General features: G+C 46.3%; 1 protein-coding gene across 1 annotated transcript; it reads right to left on the bottom strand.

The window, feature by feature from the left end:
* Positions 1–1,607: 1,607 nt before the first annotated feature.
* Positions 1,608–19,574, bottom strand: LOC310650916 (dehydrogenase/reductase SDR family member 13-like). Its single transcript, XM_083379762.1, has 5 exons — positions 17,981–19,574; positions 10,141–10,259; positions 5,258–5,381; positions 4,118–4,429; positions 1,608–2,665 (listed from the first exon to the last, which is right to left on the bottom strand). Exons 1-5 carry the CDS (start codon positions 18,714–18,716, stop codon positions 2,406–2,408), a joined length of 1,551 nt encoding a protein of 516 aa, XP_083235888.1. The 5' UTR covers positions 18,717–19,574; the 3' UTR covers positions 1,608–2,405.
* Positions 19,575–20,274: the final 700 nt, after the last annotated feature.

The following is a 20,274-nucleotide window of genomic DNA, read 5'->3' as shown; positions in this document are numbered from 1 at the left end:
TTTGCTTTCCCCAGTGTCTTCCCACAGCTCCTCCCCCCCCACCCCCCGGCTTATGGCAGACTGGGATCTAGCAAAGCATATGTGTGAGCAAAGAATGGAAGCTCTGACATTCTGCCCCCCCTTGGAAAATGAGTTACTCCTGAAGGGGAAGAGAAAAGAGAGGTTAGACATTCAGAACATGAGTTAGGTTACTCATATTCAAAGATGTTTTGGTAACAGTCTGTTAATGTTGAATCATTATGATGCCTGCTAGCTTCTATCACTAATCAACTTGCCATAGGGATGGGGGGAGGGGTAGAAAGCGAAGGGAGGAAATGGAATACCAAGAAGCCATTCACGGACCGTGAGAGCCTGGAAACAGACTCTGGAACGCAGCTGGTGGTGGCATGGACCTTCTCTGGTGGTCGAAGGAGGAGGTGCTCTACGCGTTGGTGGGTGCTTCTCTTGGCTTCTTAATTGCCTTGCGGGATCCTTTTGTTGGATTCCTAAGTCAGACTATTGACACCGTCCCTGCAACGGATGGGTAGAAGGATAGGTGTTGCATTCCGTTCCCAGGTCTGCGGACTCGGGATGTCTTGGGATGACATGAAGATCACATTTGCTTTCTTTGTCTTCTCACAACTCCCTCCCCCCTCGTGACTTATGGCAGACTGGCATCTAGTGAAGCATACATGGCAATTCTGACAAGTCTTCGGCTGAACCCTGGCAAGACCGAGTTGGCTCTGGGTGCATGGAGACCCAAGATCCAGGATTTTAGCATCTTCTGTTATGGATGGGGTAGCACTGCTCCAGACAGATCCAGGCTGTAACTTGGGGGTTCTGGACTTGAGGAGCAGGTGACAGTGGTGACTAGGAGAGCCTTTGGACAGTTCCGTGTTGTGTGCCAGTTGCTTTTCCTGGATCAGGACTTTCTATAGGTGGTACCTTGCTCAATAGCAGTAACTGTGAGAGGGATCTCAGAGTCCTAGTGGACAATCACTTCAATATGAGCCAGCCGTGTGCTGCAGCTGCCAAAAAAGCCAACACAGTGCTAGGCTGCATTAACAGAGGGAGAGAATCAAGATCAAGTGAAGTACTAATACCACTTTACAATGCTTTGGTAAGGCCACACCTGGAATACTGCATCCAGTTTTGGTCATCACGATGTAAAAAAGATGTCAAGACTCTAGAAAGGGTACAGAGAAGAGCAACAAAGATAATTGGGGGACTGGAGGCTAAAACATATAGGGAACGGTTGCTGGAATTGGGTATGTGTAGTTTAATGAAGAGAAGAGCGAAGGGTGACATGATAGCAGTGTTCCAGTATCTCAGGGGCTGCCACAAAGAAGAGGGAGTCAAGCTGTTCTCCAAAGGACCTGAAAGCAGGATAAGAAGCAACGGATGGAAACTAGTCAAGGAAAGAAGCAACCTGGAACTAAGGAGAAACTTCCTGACAGTGAGAACAATTAACCAGTGGAACTCCTTGCCTCCAGAAGTTGTGAATGCTCCAACACTGGAAGTTTTTAAGAAGAGACTGGACAGCCATTTGTCTGAAATGGTATAGTGTTTCCTGCCTGAGCAGGGGGTTGGACTAGATGACCTCCAAAGTCCCTTCCAACTACTACTACTTCTTCTTCTTCTTCTTTCTTCTTCTTCTTCTTCTTCTTCTTCTTCTTCTTCTTCTTCTTCTTCTTCTTCTTCTTCTTCTTCTTCTTCTTCTTCTTCTTCTTCTTCTTCTTCTCCTTCTCCTTATCCTTCTCCTTATCCTTATCCTTATCCTTATCCTTATCCTTATCATTATCATTATCATTATCATTATTATTATTCTCAGTACTCAAGCCCTAGTCTTCTCACCGCAATGTGCTCTACATGGGGCTACCCTTGAAGAACATTCAGAAGCTAGAGGTGGGGCAGAGTACAGCAGCGTGGGTAGTCTTTTGGGAGGGGCTAGAGTGGCCCGTGTTATGCCACTGCTTTGCAGACTGCCCTGGTTGCTAGTCAGCTTCTAGGTGCAGTTGAAAATGAAAGTTTAAAACATGGTTTGGGTCCAGGCTACTTGAGGAACCGTCTCACCCTGATGGGCCCACACCACCTGTGTCAGCAGAGGAGAAATGCTGCAGGGCCCATTGGCCAAGGAATTCCAGATGGTGGGATCCAGGAGAAGGGGCTTGTCTGCCCAGGCTCCTGCTCTCCAGACCACTTCACGCCAAGGAGATATTGGCTCCCACCCTCAGCCTGATGTCTTGGGGACCCAATGGAGGAGCTTCCGACTGGAGGGGGGTTGATTAATTAAAACCTAATCCCACCTCCCCACTCCCTGCGTGCCAGGCTTCCACCTGTTCCCACTGGTTTAAATTCTTTGTAACTGTGTTTTCCTACCTTCACCTCAGGAAAAAATTAAGGGGAGAAATTTAAAGTGGACAAATTTAGCTGGTCAGTCCCAGCAGCCTCTCGCTGAATTCCCAGAGCTTCTTGGCCAGCTGGTCATCGCGGGCCTGTCGACTGGGCACCTTCGGATGGCAGTCCACAAAATACTGCCCGCTCAGCCGCTCGATGCCCTCCTCGGTGGCGCAGTAGATGGTGGTCTGGGCACCAGAATCACAATTTCGGCAGAACAGCTTCACGAACCAAACACACCAGAAGAGCCAACGGGGATACGAGCGTAAAACTTCGGTTTTAACAAGTCCTGAAACCAAAGGAAGAGAGAACAGGCAGTGGATTGAAGATTACCCAAGGGGGGGGGAGGGAGGGAGATCCTGAATGATCCCTTCGCACAGTACCCGTTTCCCACCGGGAACCATGGGCCGCTTGGCACCCTTTGGGCAACATAGGAAATGTCTCAGAAGACCAAGAGCTCAAGCTGAGTGGGTGAGGATGCCAGCGGCTTTCTGTGTGTATGTGTGTGTGTGTGTGTGTGTGTGCGTGTGTGTTTGTGATCATGCGTGCTTTGCAGGCATGAAGTCATTGCAGTGGGGCAACTAATAAATTCAAATAAATAATGCTAAATAACAATGTTCTGATAAAATATTTGCAGCTCAGAGTTGAAGTGTGAGGTCCTTGGTCCACTCTGAGTTTGGCTGTTTTCTTGCAGGATGTCAACAATGTGACAATTAAGAAACTGCAACCATTTTACCTTTTGCTTTGACTGTGCTTTTCCTGATGTTGGAGACATTTAGATGTAGAAGGGGGGAGGAGGGGAATGCTACCACAACAATTGCAGCTGTGTGTGAACACAAGGTCAAGGTTAGATAAAGTTTTGGTGGGTTGAGAAGTTGGGAGGAGAGCCCACGTTTTAGAATAATTGGTGAATGTGATTTATGACAGCCTTTCTGTGGTGGGAATTGCAACTTGTTGCATTGTATGAGGGGGAGGGAACTTCAGTCTTGGGTTCAACTATGTAAGTGCCAATACTTTTTTCCTAAATAAAATGTGCTTTAAGGAAGAAATCTTTGCCTTGAAGTTCTTTTAATTGGTTTCACCTATCGGAACCGTGACACAGACATTTCATGACTCAACCCGGGAACGTCATCAGTGCTAGAAGGGAGGGGGGCTTGTGGAGAGGAGGAAGAGGAGGAGAAGGGAGGAGGAGGAGAATGAGGTGGATGGGGAAGAAGAGGAGAGGGAGGAGGAGGAAGAAGAAGGGGGGAGGAGGAGGAGGAGGAAGAGCAGGAGGAAAGGTAAATGTAGGCAAAGGAGCAGAAGGAAGCATAGGGGAGAAGGAATAGGAGGAGAGGGAGGGAGGCGGAGGAACAGAAAGAGAATGGCAGGAGGAGGAGGAGGAGGAGGAAGAGCAAAGGACGAGGAGAAACAGGGAGGGAGGAGGGGGTGGAAGAGAAGGGAAAGTGAAGAGGATGTGGAAATGGAAGGGAAAAGCCTCAGCCTTGCTTTAGGCAGTGGGTTGGTCTAGAAGACCTCCAAAAGCCCGTCCCACTCTAAAACTTTAGGATTCTATTAGCTCTGGTACCTGGGAGGGTGGGAGACGTCTCCCTCCCCAGTGGAACCCAATGGAGGAAACTCCTGGGATGGGTCTGCAGGGGGGGGTTGAGGGAGCCCCCAGTGGGAGAGAAATGCTTGGCAGAGCCCCAGACGGACCTGGGGGGCTCCATCTTGGGCTTCTTGGAGATGGACTTCCACTCACCTGGATGAACTGCGTAGCTGGTGACATTGGTTCCTTCCAGCCGGTTGGCCAATTCTCGTGCGTGGAGAATGTTGGCTAGTTTGCTGTTGGAGTACGATTGTACGGCCTGCCAAAGACTCTTGGCCGACTGGTGGATAGTCCGAAAGTCAATCTCCCCAAAGTAATGCATAATCGAGGTCACAATTATAATCCGGCTGGGGGTGCAGCGCTTCAGCCGGTCCAGGAGCAGGTGGGTCAGCAGGAAGTGAGCCAGGTGGTTGACCTGGAAACCTAGGTCAAAGCCATCAGCGGTTTGACCGTCCTTAAAGACCCCTGCCAAAATAAGTAAGCGAATTCCAGGTAGTCTTCAATTTGCAACGTGTCACTTTGTGATCATTCGAAGATACAACAGATGCCCAAAATGTATTTATAACCCAGTTCCAAAGTTGCAACGGCTCCCTCCCCCCCACTCCAGTGTTACATGATCACATTATAGGCACTTGGGAATTGGTGTTCACTTTACAACCTGGCCCACTGTCGTGTGATGGAGGATTTACAACATTTTTGTCGAAGAACGGAGTTTACACCCACTTTTTAGCAAAAACTCCCCATAGTGAACAAATGGTTCGCTTCACGACTGGCTCAACAAAGGTCATGAAATCATAGTAGTCACAGGGGTGACCCACTTTATAACTATCACACTTTACAACCATAATGGTCATAAGTTGTAGATTATCTCTAAAGCACCCAGTTTGCCCTAGTGGTTAAACCTAGAAAGCAGGAGGTTATGAATTCAAATCCTGCCTTAGGCATGAAAGACAGCGGGGAGACTTTGGGCCAATCACCAGGAGTCTAAGGGTTCTAGTCCCGCCTTAGCTGTGAAAGCAAAGTCGATCATTCTCTCTCAGCCCAATCGACCTCACAAGGTTGTTGTTTTGAAGAAAATAGGAGGAGGAAGGCATGCTGGATCTGTTCACCGCCTCGAGTTACTTGTAAAAATAATAATAAAGGTGGGATACCAAAAGCAAATGACCACAAAGAGGAGAGAGCTGCTTCTGAAGTTACGGCCAAACCCCCGAAGGAAGAGAAATCCTGGAGACCCCCACAATATTCCCACTTCCTCGCCCAGATACCCCGGGGGGGGGTCTGCTCGGCACCCACCGGCATTGTTGATGAGGATGTCCAGACGGGGCTCCGATTTTAAGAAGGTCTGTGCAAAAGCTCGCACGGAGTTGAGGTTGGCCAGATCCAGGATCATCAGGATCACCTCCGAGTTCCCGCTTTCCTGGAAAAGGAGCAAAAGGAATCCTGAGAAGAATCGGGATCGGGTGTGGCTTCAAAGGCTGATCCCAGTTTACTCTCCTTCTAAATATCTTTGTTCACCTCCTGACAATCACTCCAGGTGGTGTGTCATAAAACAATACAGGCAGTCCTTGACTTGCAACCATTTGAAATTACAATACTGCCCGAGAAAAGTGATTTACGACCAATCCTCACAATTTCGACCATCGCAGCATCCCCAGGGGCCATGTGATCAGAATTCGTGTGCTTGGCAACCAGCGTTATTTCTCACAGTGGCTGCATCCTCTTTGTGATTGTCCCAAGAGGATTCCCACAAGCAAAATCAATGGTGAACCTGGATTCATAAAACAAGTGCGGTGATTTGCTTAATAAAGGGTGTTATGTAGCCGCAAAGGGCCTTACCCAAAGAAGAGGAGGGGGTCAAGCTATTCTCCAAAGGACCTGAGGGCAGGACAAGAAGCAATGGATGGAAACTAATCAAGGAGAGAAGCAACCTGGAACTAAGGAGGAATTTCCTGACAGTGGGAACAATTGACCAGTGGAACAGCTGGCCACCAGAAGTTGTGAATGATCCAACACTGGAGGCTTTTAAGAAGAGGCTGGACAACCACTTGTCTGAAATGGTTAGGGGTCTCCTGCTTAGCCATGGGGTTGGACTACAAAACCTCCGAGGTCCCTTCCAGCTCTGTTATTCTATAATAACATACCACAGTCTTACAGTCTAGAATGAAGAAGGGCAGATAAAATGGATGAGTTTTATTAACCAGAACCAAATCGATCACGCAGATCCAAGAAAAGCACTTTCAGGAATGCAGCTGCCCCCCAAAATATGGACATCCCCCCCCCAGACAGAACCCGGACAGGCCAGGCCAGAATTGAAGGCAAAGCTCTTCAAGTGGGGAATGGCTCAGGGTCCGCAGGGCAACCGGGGTTCATCGGAAGAGTTGGGATCTCGAATTCAGTGTAATTGATTGGTTGGAGAGTGCTGGCTCCTGCATGAGGCAATCTGCCCTCTGATTGGTTGCCATGGGTGCGGAGGGGGAGGTTCCCTTCTTTCCCGCCTTTTTCTTCTGTGTCCTCTGTGTGCTGTTAAGATTTACCTCACAATGTTCCTGTGTTCCTGACAGGTATATTTATATTTGTACTTATATTTATATGTATAGTTATAATTTATATTTATATAGTTAGAGTTACAGTTGTGCACACTGCACAATTTCTTGACAGGAACAAACAATAACACATATAGCCCAAGAAAGGCTCATTAAGAAACTTTAATTCACACCAGAAGCAGTTAAAGGATTTTAGCTTCCTTAGATCATGAATTATAACATCCCACTGCAACTCTATGGCACCATATTATGGTGATTTTAACATGGTTTTACCCTGTTTTAATATTTTAAGTCATTTTTTGTATTGTCCACCTATTAAATATACAGGTAGTCCATGACTTATACCTACAATTGAGTCCAACATTTCTGTTGCTAAGGGAGACAGTTGTTAGGTCAATTTCTTGCCACAGTTGTTAAGTGACTCACCACAGTTGTTAAATTAATAACACAGTTGTTAAGTGAATCTGGCTTCCCCCTTGACTTTGTTTGTCAGAGGTCGCAAAAGATGATTGCATGACCCCAGGATGGTGCAACCGTCATAAATATGAGTCAGTTGCCAAGTGTCTGAATTTTAATCACATGACCCCAGGTGTGATGCAATGGTCATAAGTGTGAAAAAGGGTCATAAATCACTTTTTTCAGCGCCACTGTACCTTTGAACAGTTACTAAATGAACTGTCGGAATAACATCTCTCCCACTCTGACTCTATGGTGCCATATTATGGTACGTTTAACATGGTTTTACCCTATTTTAATATTTTATCTCATTTTTTGTATTGTCCACCTATTAAGTATGACTGCAATTGAGTCCAACATTTCTGTCGCTAAGTGACACAGTTTTTAGGTGAATTTCGCCCTATTTTATGTCCTTTCTTGCCACAGTTGTTAAATGAATCACTGCGGTTGTTAAATTGGTAACATGGTTGCTAATTGGTAAAATGGCTTTCTCATTGTTTTTGCTTGACAGAACGTCTCAAAAGAAGATTGCATGACACCGGGATACTGCGACCGTCATAAATGTGAGTTGCCAAACATCAGAATTTTGATCATGTGACCATGCTGCAATGGTTGTTAAGTGTGAAAAATGGTCATAAGTGCCTTCAAACATTGAACAGTCACTAAATTAACTATTGTAAATCAAGGACTACCTGTATAAGAGCTCTCCCATTTTGACTTTATAGCACCATATTATGCCAATTTTATTATGGTTTTACCCTAACTTAATATTTTATATTTTTGTACTGACCAGTCAGTAAAAACAAGACCAGGAGCTGACTGTGGCTCAGACCATGAGCTTCTCGTTGCCAAATTTAGCCTTAAACTGAAGAAAGTAGGGAAAAGCACTAGGCCACTCAGGTATGAATTAAATCATATCCCTGCTGAATATACAGTAGAGGTGACAAATAGATTTAAGGAATCATATCTGATAGACAGAGTGCCTGAGGAACTTTTTACGGAGGTTCACAACATTGTACAAGAAGTAGCAACTAAAACCATCCCAAAGAAAAAGAAATGCAAGAAAGCAAAATGGCTATCTGAGGAAGCGTTGCAAATAGCTGAGGACAGGAGGGAAGCGAAAGGCAAGGGAGAAAAAGAAAGATACGCCCAATTGAATGCTGAATTCCAGAGAATAGCTAGAAGAGATAAGAATGCCTTCTTAAATGAACAGTGCAAAGAAATAGAAGAAAACAATAGAATAGGGAGGACTGGAGATCTCTTCAAGAAAATTGGAGAGATGAAGGGAAAGTTTCATGCAAAAATGGGCATGATAAAGGACCAAAATGGCAGGAACCTAACAGAGGCAGAAGAGATTAAGAAGAGGTGGCAAAATTACACAGAAGAACTACACAAGAACAAGTTTAACGTCCCTGATAACCACGATGAGGTGGTCACTGACCTCGAGCCAGACATCCTAGAATGTGAAGTGAAGTGGGCCTTAGAAAAGCTGAGCAACAACAAAGCTAGTGGAGGTGACAGTATTCCAGCTGAGCTATTCAAAATCTTAAAAGACGATGCAGTAAAAGTGCTACACTCAATTTGCCAGCAAATTTGGAAAACTCAACAGTGGCCACAGGATTGGAAAAGATCAGTTTACATTCCAATTCCAAAGAAAGGCAGTGCCAAAGAATGTTCAAACTATCACACCATTGCACTAATTTCTCATGCTAGTAAAGTTATGCTTAAAATTCTACAAGCTAGACTCCAGCAGTATGCGGATCGAGAACTACCAGAAGTACAGGCAAGATTTTGAAGAGGCAGAGGAACTAGAAATCAAATTGCTAACATACACTGGATCATGGAGAAAGCTAGAGAGTTCCAGAAAAACATCTACTTCTGCTTCATTGACTATGCTAAAGCCTTTGATTGTGTGGATCATAACTGTGGCAAGTCCTTAAAGAGATGGGCATACCAGACCATCTTATTTGTCTCTTGAGAAACCTGTATGCGGGCCAAGAAGCAACAGTGAGAACTGGACACGGAACCACTGATTGGTTCAAAATTGGGAAAGGAGTCCGGCAAGGCTGTATACTGTCGCCTTGCCTATTTAACTTATATGCAGAGCACATCATGAGAAAGGCAGGGCTAGATGAATCAAAAGTTGGAATTAAGATTGCCGGAAGAAACATCAACAACCTAAGATATGCAGATGATACCACTCTAATAGCAGAAAGTGAAGAGGAACTAAAGAGCCTCTTGTTGCGAGTGAAGAAGGAGAGTGCAAAACTTGGGTTGAAACTAAACATTAAGAAAACCAAGATCATGGCATCTGGCCCTCTCAATTCCTGGCAAATAGATGGGGAAGAAATGGAGGTAGTGACAGATTTTATTTTCCTGGGCTCCAAGATCACTGCAGATGGGGACTGTAGCCAAGAAATTAAAAGACGCTTGCTCTTGGGGAGCAAAGCCATGCCAAATCTAGACAGCACATTAAAAAGCAGAGACATCACTCTGTCAACAAAAGTGCCTATAGTCAAGGCTATGGTCTTCCCAGTTGCAATGTATGGCAGTGAAAGTTGGACCGTAAGAAAGGCTGAGCGCCAAAGAATGGAGGCCTTTGAACTATGGTGCTGGAGAAGACTCCTGCGAGTCCCTTGGACTGCAAGGCGATCAAACCGGTCAGTCCTAGAGGAGATCAACCCTGACTGCTCTTTAGAAGGCCAGATCCTGAAGCTAAAACTCAAATCCTTTGGCCACCTAATGAGAAGGAAGGACTCACTGGAGAAGAGCCTCATGCTGGGAAAGATCGAGGGCAAGAGAAGAAGGGGACGACAGAGAAAGAGGTGGCTGGATGGAGTCACTGAAGCAATAGGCGTGAGCTTAAATGGACTCCAGAAGATGGTAGAGGACAGGAAGGCCTGGAGGCACATTGTCCATGGGGTAGTGATGGGTCGGACACGACTTTGCAACTAACAACAACATTGTACTGACCACTTATTTGATATACACATATTTGTTCCTACTTTAAACTTACATTTGCATCTGCCAGTGTACTGCATTTTATCTGCACTGCATATAAGGAATTGCATGATCTCGGTAGATGCCATGCGCTAAATAAGTAAATAAAAACCATCAGGAAAAGACCTGAGTGCTGAAGAACGGAAGGAAGGAGAGACCCGCACGGCAGGCGCTTACCCGTCTGATGTCGCACACAGCCGATTCTCCTCTTGCTTTGTCGCGGCAGGCCAGAATGACACGGGCGCCTCTCCGGGCCAGATCCACCGCTGTGGCCTTCCCGATCCCTGAATTTCCACCTAGGAAAGGCCAGAGAAAGGATTCGCTGAGATCGCCCAGCCTTTGATGGGGACCCAGGAGCCGGGCCTGCATTTGTGTGCCTGCAGTTTTTGTGGTGTGTCACACATGGAAGCATTTGTGTGCCAGCGTTTGTCAACCTTGGCAACTCCCGGAATTAAAAGCATCTTAAAGTTGAGAAACCCTGGCTCAGGGCGTGATTTCCACAACTCTTTAACATTACATTTGTTTTACATTAACAAAAAAGAATAGCTTAAAATTATTCAGGGGTAATACAAATAGTCCTCGACTTACAACCATTATTTTAGTCATCGTCTGAAGGTACAGCAGCACTGAAATTTTTTTCACAGGGTTCTAATATTTCAAACATGAAAATCGAACACTGATTTTTTTTCCTGTTGTGTGGTTTTTACCCAATTCCGACATCCAACAATCCATGGGATGGTTGAAGTACAGTTCAGCATTGCTGACTGAGATGCCTGGAGTCCCTTTAAAATGAATGAATGAATGAACCTTTATTGTCAAAGTACAACCATGTATACATTGAGATTGGCTGAGCCTCCCTTCGTGCCCCCACCCCCAACTTACAGTGACACAAACCCTCCATCTTGTTACACCATGTGAGCTAATTACACAACGCACCGCCCTCGCAAGTCAATCATGCATAAAGTTTATAAAGTTATTTCCCGTTCAAAAGCCTAACAGCCCACGGATAAAAGCTGTTCTTCAGCCTGTTGGTACGGCTGGCTATATTCCTATATCTCCTACCGGATGGTAGGAGAGTAAAGAGATACCGTCCAGGGTGTGAGTCATCCCTGAGAATTTTCCTCACTCTTCCAAGGCAGTGAGCCCTGGCGAGGTCATCCAGTGGTGTCAGGGGATAGCCCACAATGTCTTGTGCTGTGCTCACCACCCTCTGTAATGTCTTCTTATTGGTGGCTGTCAGACCAGCATACCAAACCACAATACCATATGAGAGGACGCTCTCTGTAGTAGACCGGTAAAAGAGGGTCATAAGCCGTTGTTCTACCCTCTTCTTCCGCAAGACCCTGAGAAAGTGAAGCCTCTGTTGGGCCTTTCTGGCCACCTGGGTTGTGTTAACTTTCCAGGTCAGATCTTCGCAGAGGTAGACTCCCAGAAATTTAAAGGAGGAAACTCTCTCCACACAGTCCTCTCCGATGTAAAGTGGGGCAGGTTCCTCCTTTTTCCTCCGGAAGTCTAGCACCATCTCTTTCATCTTGCCGATGTTCAGGTGCAAGTTGTTGTTACAACACTATATGGATAGTTTTTGTACCTCCGCCCTGTATGTTGTCTCATCCCCACCTGTAATAAGACCCACCATGGTAGTATCATCTGCGAACTTAATTATCGCAGTAGATGGGTTGGATGATACGCAGTCATATGTATACAAAGAGTACAGGTAGGGGCTAAGCACGCAGCCCTGTGGCGAGCCAGTGCAAAGATTCAAGGGGGGTGGACAAAGCAGACCCGACCCTCACTGTTTGTAACCAGTCCCTAAGAAAGTCTTGAATCCAATCGCAGATGGAGGGGGAAAATTTCAAGTCAGTCAGCTTCTTGATGAGAATGCTCAGCAAAATGGTGTTGAAAGCCGAGCTATAATCAACAAAAAGCATGCTGACATAACTTCCAGGTTTCTCAAGATGATTTGGTACAGAGTGTAAAGCAGTAGCTATGGCATCGTCTGTCGACCTGTTCCCCCTGTAGGCAAATTGATGTTTATCGAAAAACAGTGGGAGGCATGTCATGAGATGTTGGAGAACCAGTCTTTTCGAAGCATTTCATGACTACAGACATTAATGCAACAGGTCTGTAGTCATGCAGGCACTCAACTGCAGTTTTCTTGGGGACTGGGACAAAGGTAGCTGCTTTCAAGCATGATGGTACACATGCCGTTTGCAAGGAGATATTAAAAATCCTTGTCAGGACCCCTGCTAATTGGTCGGCACAATTTTTAACCACTATCCCAAGCACTCCATCTTGGCCTGCGGCTTTGCTGGGATTCACAGCCTTCAATACAGTTCTCACTTGGTCTTCACATAGGGTGAGTTGCTGAAAATCAGAAGGCCGGCCAGCAGAGACTACAGAATCTGGTCTTTTCACCTCGTTTTCAGACAAGCTTGACTGAAATCCCCAGCCACAACAAGAGCGCCCTCTGGGTGAGTTTGCTGCTGCCTGGTGATGACGTCATACAGCTTGGAAAGTGCTGTGCTGCCATTGGCATCAGGTGGAATATAAACAGCTGTAATAATTACCACAGTAATTTCTCTAGGCAGATAAAAAAGCCTACATATAACAGTCATCAGTTCCACATCTGGGGAGCAATACTTGTACACTAATCTGCTGTTGGCACACCAGTCACAATGTATATACACACAGAGTCCTCCTCCTTTGCTCTTACCGGAGCCTTTATCTCTGTCAGAGCGGTGAATGACTCGGCTTGTCAGCTCCACTGCTGCATTCGGTACATCTGGATGTAGCCAGGTCTCCGTGACAACCATCACACAACATTCATGGAGAAGCCTGCTTGCTGCCAACTGCAGCTGTAATTCGTCAGTTTTATGGATGAGGGATCTGGCATTGCTCAGAAGAAGACTCGGTAATGCTGGTCTATGAGGCTGCTTTCTGAGTCGAATCAGTATCCCAGCCCTGCAGCCACATTTTTGCTTTCGCTCCTTTCTCTTTCTCTTACGTCGTCTCCTCCCCCGCCCGAAGACAATCCATGGAGATCCTGGAGGCCTCGCTATGCAGTTCAGTATGTTATGGGACTGCTGAAAATCGCTGGTAATTCCAGATTGCCTTGCAAACCCGATGTCTAGCAGCTCTATACGTGTGTAGGCTAATTTAGCCCCTGGCACTACACTGTGCACACTCATCCATACACACACTAATCCAATCACCACACACCAGTAGGTCTCTGAAAGGACCACTTTGTAGTGTTGTTGTTGTTGTTAGTTGCGAAGTCGTGTCCGACCCATCGCGACCCTATGGACAATGTTCCTCCAGGCCTTCCTGTCCTCTACCATCTTCTGGAGTCCATTTAAGCTCACGCCTACTGCTTCAGTGACTCCATCCAGCCACCTCATTCTCTGTCATCCCCTTCTTCTATTGCCCTCAATCTTTCCCAGCATTAGGCTCTTCTCTAGTGAGTCCTTCCTTCTCATAAATGGCCAAAGTATTTGAGTTTTAGCTTCAGGATCTGGCCTTCTAAAGAGCAGTCAGGGTTGATCTCCTCTAGGACTGACAGGTTTGATCGCCTTGCAGTCCAAGGGACTCACAGGAGTCTTCTCCAGCACCATAGTTCAAAGGCTTCAATTCTTTGGCGCTCAGCCTTTCTTATGGTCCAGCTTTCACTGCCATACATTGCAACTGGGAAGACCATAGCCTTGACTATACGGATTTTTGTTGACAGGGTGATCTCTCTGCTTTTTAGTATGCTGTCTAGATTTGCCATGGCTTTCCTCTCAAGGAGCAAGCGTCTTTTAATTTCTTGGCTACAGTCCCCATCTGCAGTAATCTTGGAGCCCAGGAAAATAAAATCTGTCACTACCTCCATTTCTTCCCCATCTATTTGCCAGGAATTGAGAGGGCCAGATGTTTAGTTTCAACCCAAGTTTTGCACTCTCCTTCTTCACTCGCAACAAGAGGCTCTTTAGTTCCTCTTCACTTTCTGCTATTAGAGTGGTATCATCTGCATATCTTAGGTTGTTGATGTTTCTTCCGGCAATCTTAATTCCAACTTTTGATTCATCTAGCCCTGCCTTTCTCATGATGTGCTCTGCATATAAGTTAAATAGGCAAGGCGACAGTATACAGCCTTGCCGGACTCCTTTCCCAATTTTGAACCAATCAGTGGTTCCGTGTCCAGTTCTCACTGTTGCTTCTTGGCCCGCATACAGGTTTCTCAAGAGACAAATAAGATGGTCTGGTATGCCCATCTCTTTAAGGACTTGCCACAGTTATGATCCACACAATCAAATGCTTTAGCATAGTCAATGAAGCAGAAGTAGATGTTTTTCTGGAACTCTCTAGCTTTCTCCATGATCCAGTGTATGTTAGCAATTTGATTTCTAGTTCCTCTGCCTCTTCAAAATCTTGCCTGTACTTCTGGTAGTTCTCGATCCGCATACTGCTGGAGTCTAGCTTGTAGAATTTTAAGCATAACTTTACTAGCATGAGAAAATAGTGCAATGGTGTGATAGTTTGAACATTCTTTGGCACTGCCTTTCTTTGGAATTGGAATGTAAACTGATCTTTTCCAATCCTGTGGCCACTGTTGAGTTTTCCAAATTTGCTGGCAAATTGAGTGTAGCACTTTTACTGCATCGTCTTTTAAGATTTTGAATAGCTCAGCTGGAATACTGTCACCTCCACTAGCTTTGTTGTTGCTCAGCTTTTCTAAGGCCCACTTCACTTCACATTCTAGAATGTCTGGCTCGAGGTCAGTGACCACCTCATTGTGATTATCAGGGACGTTAAGCTCATTCTTGTATAGTTCTTCTGTGTAATTTTGCCACCTCTTCTTAATCTTTTCTGCCCCTGTTAGGTCCCTGCCATTTTAGTCCTTTATCATGCCCATTTTTGTATTAAACGTTCCCTTCATTTCTCCAATTTTCTTGAAAAGATCTCTGGTCCTCCCTATTCTATTGTTTTCTTCTATTTCTTTGCATTGTTCATTTAAGAAGGCATTCTTATCTCTTCTGGCTATTCTTTGGAATTCTGCATTTAATTGGGCATATCTTTCTTTTTCTCCCTTGCCTTTCGCTTCCCTCCTTTCCTCAACTATTTGCAAAGCTTCCTCAGACAGCCATTTTGCTTTCTTGCATTTTTTTTCCTTTGGGATGGTTTTGGTTGCTACCTGTTGTACAATGTTGCGAACCTCTGTCCATAGTTCTTCAGGCACTCTGTCTATCAGATCTAATTCCTTAAATCTATTTGTCACTTCTACTGTATATTCAACTGGGATATGATTTAATTCATACCTGAGTGGCCTAGTGCTTTTCCCTACTTTCTTCAGTTTAAGCCTAAACTTTGCAACGAGAAGCTCATGGTCTGAGCCACAGTCAGCTCCTGGTCTTGTTTTTACTGACTGTATAGAGCTTCTCCATCTTTGGCTGCAGAGCATATAGTCAATCTGATTTCTGTGTTGACCGTCTCTCTTTGTAGTGAGATGGTGGCAAATCAGTTTAGCAATAATAATAAAAAAAGAAAGGCATTTCAAAAAATGGGATGCAATGTTCCTGTCAGACCAGAAGATGGCGCAGGTCTCCCAACACTGGCTCTGCAGGATGTCACTTTACCCACACAAGTTGCAAAACAATTTGAAGGCCAATCATGCATTAATGCAGGGGTGTCAAATTTCCTGATTGTGAGAATAATTAATCAGTGGAATGACTGTCTCCAGAAGTTGTGGGTGAGTCATTATTGGAGGTTTTTAAGAGGAAACTGGACAACCATTTGTCTAAAATGAAGAGTTTCCTGCTTCAGGGAGGGGGTTGGACTAGAGGACCTCTAAGGTCCCATCCAACCCTGATATTCTGTTTTTGTATGTGTGTCATGGTTCAGTGATTTTCCTTTTATTTTAGCCTGGATTTATCCAATGCATTTGAGGGCATTCTAGTCAAAGGAACAATCCCATGAAGTTTTATTTAACATCTGTTAAAGTATGTGACCTTGGCACACCTTGCTACTGCAAAAGTGGTGATTAGTTGCTGATTATTGTGTCTGCTCAATTTCTTTTCCTTTTCCTTGGAGTCAACGGAAACCTTTATGGAGAACCGATTTGGTTTCATGGTTACAGCCACACGTTACAAGAATGGACAACTGTGAGTTCAAATCCTGCTTTTGGCCATAAGGACCAGCTGAGTGGTGGTGGTGGTGGTGGTGGTGATGATGATTAGAGTTGGGGGGGACCTTGAAGGTCATCTAGTCCAACCCCCTGCTCAGGCAGGACACCCTATACCATTTCAGACAAGTGGCTGTCCAGTCTCCTCTTAAAACCATCCAGTGCTGGAGCATTCACAACTTCTGGAGGCAGGTTGTTCCACTGGTTAATAAATCGATTGATTACTTTTGATTACTTCCACTGAATGGTTTGGGGCTGGTCATTTTCCTCCTCAGCCCTAGGAGGGAGGCTTTGGGAAGCCACTTCTGTAACTGTTATGGCAATTTTCCTCCTGTTTTATGCTTTGAGGGCTGCTTTTGTTCTCTGAAAGCAAACGTTTAGTATAAACTAGGGTATTTTTACGCTGCCAGGTTTGATGGCGCAGGAGAGGGAGAGGCAATCGTTTGGGCCCTACCAACAAAACGAAATTTCATGTGGAGAAAAGCAAGGTTTTACACCTAGGTAGGGAAAACCAAAGGCACAAGGACAGATTGGGCTCAAAAACAGCCACTGTGAGAGGGACCTCGGAGTCCCGGTGGACGATCACTTGACCGTGAGCCAGCCGTGTGCAGCAGCAGCCAAAAAAGCTAACACAATCCTGGGCTGTATAAACAGAGGCATAGAATCGCGATCACATGAAGTATTAGTACCGCTTTATAAAGCTTTAGAACTAGAATAACAGACTTGGAAGGGACTTTGTGGGTCATCTAGTCCAACCTCACCTTGATTTTCTTTAGTACAAGAAGGATCACAATGGGCGACTTTGGGCCCATCACCAGGAGTCGGTGAGTTCTGGTCCCCCGGCTAGCCCGGCTTTGACACCTAAGGCAGGACCCGAACTCTGTCCTGGTGCTTTCAGCACGAGACCAGACTTTCCTGCTTCTGGTGCAATCGCTCTTAGCGCCAGGAATTGTTTCAAACATCTCATTGTCTTGGAGTCCTTCTTGCTAAGCTTCCCAGCTCCCCCGTCTCTCCCGCAGGGCTGAACTGCCCCCAAAGCCTCCTGCTTTCTTCTCTGCATTGCTCCCGGCTTCTCTCCATCCTGCGGGGGGGGGGGGGGGGGGCTGGAGATGGGGGGGGCAGAGCGGAAGCAGAGATTAAGAAAAGGGACTCCTGTCTCCACACCAAGTGAGTCCGGCAGAGTCTGAAAATCCAGTTTCCAGCTGCCTCCTGTCCCTGCCAGCCAGCAACAACATCTGTCTAGCCAGGCAAAGAGCAGCCGTGGACTGACAGAAGAGAACTCTCCAATCACTGGGGGGCTGCCATAGAGAAAGTGGGGGGGGGGTCCACCTCTTCTCCAAAGAGCGGGAAGGCTGGACAAGAAGCAACCGTAGAACTAAGGAGGAATTTCCTGACAGTGAGAACAATTAACCAGGGGAACTCCTTGCCTCCAGATGTTGTGGCTGCTCCATCGCTGGAGCTTTTCAGGAAGACGGAAGACAGTCAAGAGACTCCTGCTTGAACAGGGGGTTGGACTAGAAGACCTCCAAGGTCCCTTCCGACTCCGTTAATCTGTTCGCCCTCCCGAAGTCTGGCCACCCCTGGACTTTCTCCCCTGCGCCCCTCCGGCGACTGCCCGGCTCTTCCCGTCCCCTCCTCTCGGCCTCGGGAAGGGGGGGGTCTCAAGGGGCGAGGCAGCCCCCGGGGACGGCTGGTCTCTGCGGACCCTCCCGGTTCCCCTCCCCCCTTTGGGGTCTCACCTGCTTTATTCCAAAGGGGCTTTTTTGGCCGGACTTTCTCGCTTTCCTTAATGTCAACCCCCCCACCCCAACCTCGACGCCCCCCCGCCTGGGATGGGAGCGACGCAGCCCCCGGAGCTACCTGTGAGGAGAACCGTCTTGCCCCGCAGGCTGACCGCGTTCCGGCACCGGGTGGCCAAAGCCAAGTTGTAGTAGAGCAGCGCGCAGAGCCCCAGCAGCCCCGCCGCGCCCGCCGCCAGCCCCGCCGCCGCCTCCATGGCCCGCTCGCCCGCCCGGCCCCGCTCCCTTGCCCCGCAGCCCGGGAGCGCTTGGCCTTTACCGGGACGGTCCCCGCCCTGGCCCGCCTCCCGCTCCTCCCCCGTGGGAAAGCCACGGCCCCGGGCAGCGCTGCCAATCTCTCGCCCCCACTTCTTCCCCTCTTCCGTTAGGGAGGGAGGGAGGGAGGGAGGGAGAGAGGAAAGAAAGAAAGAAAGAAAGAAAGAAAGAAAGAAAGAAAGAAAGAAAGAAAGAAAGAAAGAAAGAAAGAAAGAAAGAAAGAAAGAAAGAAAGAAAGAAAGAAAGAAAGAAAGAAAGAAAGAAAGAAAGAAAGAGGGGAGGGAGGGAGGAGATGAGAATGAGAAGAAGGAAGGAAGGAAGGAAGGAAGGAAGGAAGGAAGGAAGGAAGGAAGGAAGGATGGAAGAAAGAAAGAAAGAAAGAAAGAAAGAAAGAAAGAAAGAAAGAAAGAAAGAAAGAAAGAAAGAAAGAAGAAAAAAGAAAGAAAAGAAAGAAAGAAAGAAAGAAAGAAAGAAAGAAAGAAAGAAAGAAAGAAAGAAAGAAAGAAAGGCTGTCTGCGGAATTTGGGAGTTGGTCCACACATCTTAAAGTTGCCAGGGTTGAAAATTCTGCTTTGCAGTTTGCCCAGAGTCACTGTTGCAACACGGGCAGCTTTATAATGCTTAACAGTCAATAAACATCTTATAAATAATGGCACGTAGATGCTTGCCTCATCCTAAGATGCAAAAGATGGCTGTTGACATAGGATGGTGTTACGGGGCTTTCCCGGGCAAGGGCAGGGGTCAATAACTACCCCTCTGAGGGCAGCATTGTCTGTACAGATGGTCAATACTAGTAAGAATAACAGTATAACGGAGATGGAAGGGACCCTGGAGGTCTTCTAGTCCAATCTGCTGCTTAAGCAGGAGACCCTGTATCCTTTCATTCCTATCTCCTCTTAAAAGCCTCCAGTGATGGAGCACCCACACCTTCTGGAGGCAAGGAGTTCCACTGGTTAGTTTTTCTCACTGTCAGGAAATTTCTCCTCAGTTCCAGGTTTCTTCTCTCCTTGATTAGTTTCTATGTTCTGCCTTATTCTGCTTTTGAGAATAAATTGACCCCCTTCTCTCCTTTGAGGCAGCCCCTCAAATATTGGAATATCATGTCTAGTCCTTCTTTTGTTGGACCAGAGACACACCCAATATATCTAGTCCTGCAATCGTTTATTTTTTTTTAGCCTCCAGGCCCCTAATCATCTTTCTTGCTCTTCTTTCTACTCTTTCCAGAGTGCGAACACCTTTTTTACATCGTGGTGACCAAAACTGGATGCCTTATTCCAAGTGTGGCCTTTCCAAGGCATTGTAAGGCGGTGTTAACACTTCACCTGATCTTGATTCTCTCCCTCTGTTCATGCAGCCTCCTTTTGGGCTGCTGCTGCTCATGGTCAACTGATTGTCCACTAGGACCCCTGCCAGTTTGGTGTCATCTGCAAATTTGATGAGTTCCCCTTCAATTCCCTCATCTAAGTCATTGATGGAGATGTTGAAGACTCCTCGGCTTAAGTCAGAACCTTGTGGTACCCCACTGCTTACTTCTCTCCGTGTGGGTGTAGTGCCTTTGAGGACTACTCGTTGAGTACGGTTTGCCAGCCAGTGACAGATCCATCTGGTGGTGATTTTGTCTATTCCACCTTTTCCTAGTTCTATTCCAAGGAGTAGGTTGTGGTCCATTTTGTCAAATGCCTTACTGAAATATTAGTATACTATGTTGACTGTGTTTCCCTGGTCTACTAGTTTAGTCACTTTATCAAATAATGAAATAAGATTGGGTTGGCATGACCTGCCCTCGTTGCGTACTGTCACTTTAGGTCAGGCTAGGTTTTTCTTCTCATCCTCCTGAGGGAACATAATGGATCTGTGTTGATGGGTTTGGTGAAGACTTTCATATCCTGTCTTGTAATCTTGACTTGCCTATAATCCACACATCTATTTCAATGAGTGGGTGGAATTCCTGCAAAGGAACGTATTGGTCCCTATTTTCCACAGTGCAGCCACGTTTTTGTCTGTCGAAACCTTTGTTGTATAAGGAGGTAGTTGGTCAGGTGAGCTATTTCAAATACAAACCGTAGCTCCCTATGATTGTGAAAGTTGGACCTTAAAGAA

This window comes from Vipera ursinii, assembly GCF_947247035.1.
Source record: "Vipera ursinii genome assembly, chromosome: 1".
NCBI lineage: Eukaryota > Metazoa > Chordata > Lepidosauria > Squamata > Viperidae > Vipera > Vipera ursinii.
The sequence above is the reverse complement of the archived record's forward strand: the minus strand, read 5'-3'. Positions and strand labels throughout refer to the sequence as shown.